At 34.6% G+C, this 9,500-nt stretch overlaps 1 protein-coding gene across 2 annotated transcripts in view; it reads right to left on the reverse strand.

Moving 5' to 3' along the window:
• Positions 1 to 7,686, reverse strand: part of LOC133839028 (uncharacterized) — a 59,890-nt gene extending 52,204 nt beyond the window's left edge. Inside the window, exons 1-3 of one of the 2 annotated variants that reach the window (XM_062270328.1) lie at positions 7,437 to 7,686; positions 7,176 to 7,382; positions 1,742 to 1,934 (exon numbers count right to left, since the gene is read on the reverse strand). In XM_062270328.1, coding sequence (XP_062126312.1) covers positions 1,742 to 1,934; positions 7,176 to 7,382; positions 7,437 to 7,666 — 630 coding nt within the window. In that variant the 5' untranslated portion in view covers positions 7,667 to 7,686. The remainder of the gene's footprint in view (positions 1 to 1,741; positions 1,935 to 7,175; positions 7,383 to 7,436) is intronic. The other variant, XM_062270329.1, reaches the window with a different exon arrangement.
• Between the last annotated feature and the right edge of the window lie 1,814 nt (positions 7,687 to 9,500).

Consider the following 9,500-nt stretch of genomic DNA (forward strand, 5'->3'; position numbering starts at 1 on the left):
TTCGCGACCTTACCTATAAGCGTATGTCGATTTTAACTAGCGTCGCATGGATTTAAAAAAAAATAAATTTTTTTATACCCGCTACCCATAGGGTCGAAGGGTATTATAACGTTGTGCCGGCAGGAAATGTATGTAACAGGTAGAAGGAGGCATCTCCGACCCTATAAAGTATATATATTCTTGATCAGCGTCAACAGCCGAGACGATCTAGCCATGTCCGTCTGTGTATCTGTCCGTATGAAACACTGGATCTCAGAGACTATAAGAGATAGAGCTATAATTTTTTTTCGACAGCATTTGTTATGTTTGCACGCAGATCAAGTTTGTTTCAAATTTTTGCCACGCCCACTTCTGCCCCCCGCAAATCAAAAAAATCGAATAACAAGCCTAATTTTAAAGCTAGAGTTACGATAGTAGTTATGATTCCTGAAAATTTGGTTGCGATCAGATAAAAATTGTCGAAGTTATTAAAGAAATACTTTTGTATGGGCATAAACGCCTACTTACTAGGGGTCTTAGCTGCTTTGGCTGACAATCTGATATATTGTGCCGTCTATGGTATATTTTGAATGCGGTATAATATCGATATACCAAATATACCATTTGGTATATTTTTTTAGTATTTTTGCAGTATATTCGGTATATTTTGAGAAAATACCGCAAAATATGTTTCTTTTATTCAAAATGGGTAGCGGGTATCTCACAGTCGAGTACACTCGACTGTAGCTTTCTTACTTGTTTGTTTTTGTTTTTGAAATAACTATGTCGTTTGCAGTTACTTATTACTTGTTAGTTATTACTTATTACTTACTACATATTTTTCTTGCTATTAATAAATTTCAGTACATATTTCATATCTAATAAAAATTTGTTTTTTTTTGCTTATTAGACACATTAAATTGACATTAAATTGAGTTAAATCCGTTTGTTTTTTTATGAAATTTGAAGTTATTAATCAAAAAAAGTTTTGGTAAAAATAAAAATTTAATAAATAATACAACATGGAAAAATCGTACGTTCGCGACCGTACGTTCACGACCGGAACTTAATTAAATTAAAAATAAATAAATGGAGATATTTTCTTTCTTAATAGAAAGCTACACGATTCTATTTTAAAAGTAAAGTTATTTCTTTAAAATATTCTGTCTCAATTCGCAGAGTTTTGCATTTTACTGTATTAAGCCAAAGTCGACTTCCATTTTGCGTACGTTCGCGACCGCATGTTTATTGACAATATTATGAAAATTAAAAATCGACAAGCCCCATAATTTACACTAACCAAAGAGCTAAACAAATGCTATCGAAGAGTAAAAAAAAGTTTCAGGAATCGTTTGTTTTCGATTTCTTCTTCTATAATTCGCCACTGTACAATTATTTCATCAGAACTATTACATCTTCCTTGCATCATCTCTACTAAGCCTTTTATATAGCCGAAGAACAGCAGGCGTCATGCTCACTTGAGTTCACCTCAAATGATGCTCTGACAGTTAAACAGCATGTTCTTAATTCATCTTCAGCTTCTTTTTGACTGACATAATTTTCGTTATACTTAAAAAATTTATTCCAAAGATTTCGAGACATAATTTTAGACACAAAGTTACAGTACACTTTTATCCTACGATTGCTATTATAACAAGTGTTTCAGTGAGTGATTTTCTTCAGAACTGCACGTGACCACCACTGTTCTATAGGATTATCCAAATTAAATTTGCTCGTGTATTTAAGTTTACAAAATACTTACATTTAAGTGGTGCGAACTATCATAAGCATATCCAGTAATATCGCCATCATCGCATTCATTGTCTTCAAGAAAAAAAGTAGAATGGGGTTTTGTAGTTGATTTTATTTCTTGTCCGTGAAATCTCATTTCGTTGTTTTTCAAATATTTTCCAGTTTCTAATAATTGACGTCTAATATCGTCCAGTGTTGTAGTTCTGTAAAAGAGAATCGAGATTAAATATTTTCAAAAATGATAAATAAATGATAACCTGCACGTAGAACGGCTCTCTTTTTCGAGACCCTTCACATATACCAGGATCGATTTAGCTGAACCAGTCGACAACGACAACTTCAGAGGTCCAGCGTTCCTTATCACGAAGGGTTACGTCTGTGACTTCATCTGCTTCAGCACGAAGGCAATACATTTGGATGCAATAACAGTTCTCATGACTCATGAGACTGCAATGACAGCTGGACCCACACATGGGCGGACTATGGGAGTCATTTAAGTCAAATTTAAATATAATGGTCTCTGTTTTTGAACGGTAATCACGCAACCCGCCGCCTTTTTCCTAAACAACCAGCAGCAATTTGTCTACGCTGGAAAGACGAGTACCTCAAGTAACTCAATCGAACAAATTGGCGACATTGGCATTGTGAAGGAAAACAACATTTCTACCAACAAGTATGAGTCCTGGTAAGGACGTACAGGTCCGGGTCATGGACGGAGCGACCACGAGCGAGGCCACACAATATTATGGTACAATTCCCGCAATTGTTGCAAAGTAGCTATGTACATTCTTCCGACTGCCAACATCCGACTGATGACACCTAGTGCATAACGTTCGAAAAGCGGGCGTTGATTAACTCGTGCGCCCCGACTAGTCGTATTGGCACATCTCTATCAGATCTGCAAAGCCTCGACCGCAAGTGACAGCTAGTAGACCCGCAGTGTTGACAGTATTTTCTAGTATATTGGCGTGGGTCATTTCTAGACCTTACACACATATACACATGTACATACATACATATATATTTACTTTTTGCTTGTCATTAGTTACAATTCTACATGTGAATTAAGTGTGAAAAAAACTACAATAGTTTAAAAAAGAATAAAACTGTTTTACCGCTACTTCGACTGCTACACATATGGTCTGTAGACAAGAAGTTACAATTAGCTAAATATAAAAAAAAAGTTAAAACCCTAAGTCGAGGGTGATTAACTATGAGATAGCGAATATGCACTTTCAATAAAACCACATTCTAACAAGTAAGAAAGCTACAGTCGAGTGTGCTCGACTGTGAGATTCCAGCTACCCATTTTGAATAAAAGCACTAAATTGCGGAATTATTCCCAAAACATACCAAAAATACTAAAAATATGCAATATGGTATATTTGTTCAAAATATACCATAGACATTGTCAGCCAAAGCAACTAAGACCCCTAGTAAGTAAGACATTTGCCCATACAAATGTTTATACCCGATACCCATAGGGTAGAAGGGTATTATAACTTTGTGCCGGCAGGAAATGTATGTAACAGGTAGAAGGAGCATCTCCCTATAAAGTATATATATTCTTAATCAGCGTCAACAGCCGAGACGATCTAGCCATGTCCGTCTGTCCGTTTGAACACCTAGATATCAGAGATTATAAGAGATAGAGCTATAATTTTTTTTCGACAGCATTTGTTATGTTTGCACGCAGATCAAGTTTGTTTTAAAATTTTTGCCACACCCACTGCCGCTCCTGCAAATCAATAACAACAAGAGTAATATTAAAGCTAGACGTGCGAATTTTCGTATATACAATAATAACAATGGTGGTGGTGGTGATTCCTGAAAATTTGATTGCGATCAGATACAAATTGTTTAAGTTAATAAAGAAACAGTTTTGTATGGGCAAAAACGCATTCTATGTATGTGTTGTATGTATGCGTATACGTATATACATGCTCCCCTCTATATTTGTATCTGTATGCATAGAGGCACTGCGATAGCTCTATCGGTAGAGTGCAAGCATATTCGTGTTGTGGTACTCGGGGAACTTGGGTTCAAGCCCACTCGGGGTACAAACTTTGTTTTTTAATCCTATTTACAACAATTATAAATAAAAATTGTAGATTTTATTAAAGAAATAATTTTGTATGGACAAAATCGCCTGCTATGTATGTATTGTATGTTGGCGTATACGTATACATGCATATTTATTTTTAATATTTTGAGATCATTACCGTAATATTTTGCTTTTATTCAAAATGGGTAGCTCGTATCTCACAGTCGAGCACACTCGACTGTAGCTTTCTTACTTGTTTTCTTTAATAACTTATACCATTTTTAACCAATTTTTAAGGAATCACAATTACTATAGTTGTTATTGTACATACTTATTGCATCTATTTTTGTTGATTTTCGGTAGTGGAAGTGAGCGTGGCAAATATTTTAAACAAACTTGATCTGCGTGTAAACATAGCAAATGCTGTCGAAAAAGTGTTTCATACGAACAGACGAATATGACTAGATCGACTCGGCTGTTGACGCTGATCAAGAATATATATATGTCGGATTGTTGTTAAGATCTTCCATATTCAATTGCGCAGATTGTATACGGCGAATACACTTGATCACGCCACTGCCAACTTGAGACTGCCCGCCAGCATTCTAGCATACCGAAAATGCTCTCCAGAAAATGCTGCAACGAACATACATGTATCTCTGTCTCTCGCAGTGGCCCAAGCATACACGCACAACAATCGTAGTGCGTATCTCTCTCTCAAACCTCTATCCTCACGCAACATTTCTCTCTCAAACCTCTAACCTCACGCAACTTCTCTCTCTCATTTTCGCATCGAACTATCCTGACCATCTGGCGAATAGCGTACGCGTATTTGATTTAATTCTTGTACACTGACTACCATAATTTAAGATCCGACATATACTTACGGAGATGCCTGTTACACACATTTCCTGCCGGCTCATTTATAATACCCTTCTACCCTATGGGTAGCGGGTATAAAAACATAGTGTAACTAATATATTTAATATTTTATTGTAATTATGTATTTAATATTTTTCTATAATTGTATTGTATTTTATGAATTGTATTATTACCTGATTTAGAAAAATGTATTTATTAAAAAAAAAACAAGTAAGAAATCTACAGTCGAGTGTTAAGTCCAGGCAATCAAGACAACTGCAGTCGTTTTATGGCATATAACATTATTATCTTAGATTTTTACTGATCACAATGTTATGCTTTGAGATTTTTGTTTTGGTGCTCAGTTAATCAATTTTGCCTGCAATTCCCAATGTATAACCACATTTAATCGAATTAAAGCATGACGTGCATAGTGGAATTTAAAACTGTCTTGGAGGTCTTTTTATACCCGCTACCCATAGGGTAGAAGGGTATTATAACTTTGTGCCGGCAGGATATGTATGTAACAGGTAGAAGGAGGCATCTCCGACCGTATAAAGTATATATATTCTTGATCAGTGTCAACAGCCGAGACGATCTAGCCTTGTCCGTCTGTCTGTCTTTTCGTCTGTCCGTATGAAACACTGGATCTCAGATACTACAAGAGATAGAGCTTAATTTTTTTTCGACAGCATTTGTTATGTTTGCACGCAGATCAAGTTTGTTTCAAATTTTGCCACACCTACTTCCGCCCCCGCAAATCAAAAAAATCGAATAACAAGCGTAAAGCTGGAGTTGAGAATTTTGGTATATACAATATTTACTATAGTTGTTATGATTCCTGAAAATTTGCGATCAGATAGAAATTGTCGAAGTTATTAAAGAAATACTTTTATATGGGCAAAACGCCTACTTACTAGGGGTATATGTACCGGTATATTGTACCGTCTATGGTATATTTTGAATGCGGTACTATATCGATATACCAAATATATTATTTGGTATATTTTTTAGTATTTTTGCAGTATATTCGGTATTTTTCGAGAAAAATACCGCAAAATACATATCTTTTATTCAAAATGGGTGGCGGGTATCTCACAGTCGAGTACACTTGTTATGTATGTAACAGGTAGAAGGAGGCATCTCCGACCCTATAAAGTATGTATATTAGGGCGGGTCAATTTGTTCCTGTCCAAAAAATCCTGAAAATCGTCCCCCATAATCGGAATCTATGAAGAATTCTAAGAAAATTTCACCATGAAACCATGTGTCTAAAATGAATTTCTAGCTCGCGCTGTGAAGCTTAAAGATTTCACTATGAGGTACATAAGGTATTTCGAGTCATTTAAGGCATTTTAATGTATTTAAAAAAACACGCAATTATGTTGGAGTCAATTCTAATTCATCTTTTTACAACAAATTTTATAATTTTTTTTTAATTAATTTAACTTATAATTTTTTTTATTAATTCGACAATATGAGCCATGTACTGAGCCTCATATAAGAAAGTAGGAGCAATGCGTCTGTAACTTTTTAACGAAGTAAGGTATCGGTCTGAAAATTGAAATATATATTCAAAGGCATTTTAAGCAACTAAATAAAAGTAGGCGTGGCATGATAAAAGGCGGAATTTAATTTTATTTTTTATTATAAAGTTTTTTGCTTTCCAACAAGTAGGTAAAGTTTGCATTTTGTTGACTTGGAATATAACGTATCTTGTATATTCTTGATCAGCCAACAGTCAACAGCCAACACGATCTAGCCATGTCCGTCTGTCTGTCTGTCCGTATGAACACCTAGATCTGAGACTATAAGAGATAAAACTTTTTTCCCACAGCATTTGTTGTGTTTCAACGCAGATCAAGTTTGTTTCAAAATTTGTGTGGGCAAATACGCCTACTTTGTAGGGGTCTTAGTTGCTTGGCTGACAATGTGGTATATTGTTATATTTATGGTACATATATTTTGAATGTGGTACTATATAAAAATACCAAATATACCATTCGACATATTTTCAGTATTTTTGCAGTGTTTTCGGTATATTTTGAAAATAATACCGCAATATTTTGCTTTTATTCAAAATGGATAGCGGGTCGAGCACACTCGACTGTAGCTTTCTTACTTTTTTTATATACATATGTTAGCGGAAAATTTTCAAATTACTCATTCAAGGCTGGGTGACCAGCTTAATAACTCCAGATTTTGGCTCGCTATATACGATTTAACAATCGGGGCCGTATGTATAGGGGCATTATCATGTTGAGTGTGGAAAAGTAAAGAGGCTTCTTCTTGATTTTTAGTTTCTTCAAGTGTGCACGTGCAAAAGAAACAGAGCAAATAAAATGCATGTTGTATTATAGTACTACTAGAAAGAGCGAAGAATAATTACACACTTATAATATAAAACAATACCGATATTTTGCGATTCCGCTTTCGAGCTATGAGCAGTTGTAAATAGAGCTTACAGGGTGTCATTCTAGTGATGAGCAGTGTATTTATGTACATGCATATGTAACATAAGTACTTTAAATAAACTCACCTCTTAAGCCATTCATTATAATGCGAAGAGCCAATATCATAAAGAAACTTCTTTGCTCTGTAATTTTCAGCATCTTCTGTTGTCGAATTATTTTCATTTTGTAGTTTTCCAAAACGTTTGTCAATCTTAAAATCGTTGTATGCCATCTTCCATTTTATTATTTGATTAGTCAAGTAATCCGATGCCATGAATTGCTGCATCATTTTTCTGTAGGGATCCAAAAATTATCTAAAGCGTTTGGAATACTAGTAACCAGTTAACCTGTGATATTCCATGCGTTGTAAGGCAGACAGAAAGTCTTGCGTGTACTTTTCAGCCCTGTGCTCATCTAATCCCAATAAAAAAACATTAGCGGGCATTATTTGGGCATTTAATATGTCATTTAAATTGATTGGAAAACCGTCTACTTTAAAAATAATTTGCTCAGACATCGAAAACAAAGCACATAGCACAAAGAAGATTAGTATTATTGAGTTATTTAATCGAATCATCTTTCAAGAACCTGTTTAGATTCACATAACTTGACAACTGACGTCGAAAATTTAATCTGTTAGTCACTTACTACCATTTGCTGCCACAAATAAATTTTGTTCATGCTCCAGATACAAAAATAATTGTTGCAAGAACTAGAAACAGAAGTACGGTATGTTTGACTAACAATTACGCGCAATCTTTCATAATTTAAGTAATATAATATTATTAAAAACATTTATGATTTTGCAAAAAAAAACCGTTTGATAACCACATTTTACTTTTTTTTACGTTCTTTCCAAAAAATAGATTAGATTGATTTTATATATATTTGTGTTTATATATACTGCTTTAGAGTTAGTTGTTTTTAATAAAAGCAATACATTTAGGTACTCCTAAAGTAAATGAATATCACGAACAAATAATAAAATATGCCTAGTTGGTCTACCGATACTATTACACTACACAAAATGTTGCATTTACAAATTGCTTTTGCTTTTTTCATTTCGCGATTTGAATAAATTCAGGGTATTTTTTTTGGCTTCTCGATCATCATCATTTAGCAGCGGAGCAGGGTCCATTGATTGCAAACTTTGCCGACAGTTGAAATGGCGTTGGGTTGATAATCAAATTATGAATTTCTACATTGGAAATATGCTATAGAGGTAAAAATATACCAGATTGTCACCCAAAGCAGCTAAGACCCCATTGCTGAGACGGACATGGCTATATTCTCTCGGTTGTTGACGCTGATCAAGAATACATATATATTCTTTGTGGGGTCGAAGATATCTCCTTCTGCATGTTATATACATTTCCTGCCGGCACAAAATTATAATACCACTCTAATTGCACAGTTTTGTATTGTAAATTTTTGATTATGGAAGTTATTCCCTCACAGTGCAGTGATCCTGTAATACAGGAATATCAGGAGAATCTGGAGTCCCTAGTAGAGAATTTATCAAAACTGGCAAGTGTAAGTTCAAAAAAGAGTTTCTAATTTTTGGTCTTCGTAATTTAATATGTATTAGTTTATCTCGTTGTCATAATAGACTGTTAATTCTAAAACTTAATTTTTGTACTAATCATAGAATCATGCATTACTTTGTATAAACAATATGATTTATGATGAAATCCATTCTTTGGAGGTATTATGTTAAATCAAATCATCTATGTAGGTTACGGTCAGGTGCGTGCAACGACTTTGAATATTATTATTATTTGTATTCTATTTTTATACCCCCTACCCATAAGGTAGAAGGGTATTATAACTTTATGCCGACAGGTAGAAGGAGGCATCTCCGACCCTGTAAAGTATAAATATTCTTGATTAGCGTCAATAGCCGAGACGATCTAGCCATGTCCGTCTGTATGTCTGTCCATATGAACACCTAGATCTCAGAGACTATAAGAGATAGAGCTATAACATAACAAATGCTGTCAAAAATTATAGTTTTATCTCTTCTAGTCTCTGAGATCTAGGTGTTCATACGGACAGACAAACAGACGGACATGGCTAGATCGTCTCGACTATTGATGCTTCCTTCTACCTGTTACATACATTTCCTGCCGGCACAAAGTTATAAAAGCCTTCTACTCTATGGGTAGCGGGTGTAAAAACACCTGCAGCAAACAGGTCTTAGATACATTGGCTGACAATGTGTTATATTTTGTACAATATGGTATTTAAATATAGTACAACTACCAAATAAAATCTTACAGAAATATAATTATTATTTTTGTTGTTGTATTTTTGGTATATATCTATGTAGATCTCTATAGCGTGAATTACGTGACATGAAGAAGAGTTAGTAGTCTTTCAGAGTAAAGTCGTCAACAAACGATTTTCACAGA

Source organism: Drosophila sulfurigaster, chromosome 2R (assembly GCF_023558435.1).
Source record: "Drosophila sulfurigaster albostrigata strain 15112-1811.04 chromosome 2R, ASM2355843v2, whole genome shotgun sequence".
Taxonomy (NCBI): domain Eukaryota; kingdom Metazoa; phylum Arthropoda; class Insecta; order Diptera; family Drosophilidae; genus Drosophila; species Drosophila sulfurigaster.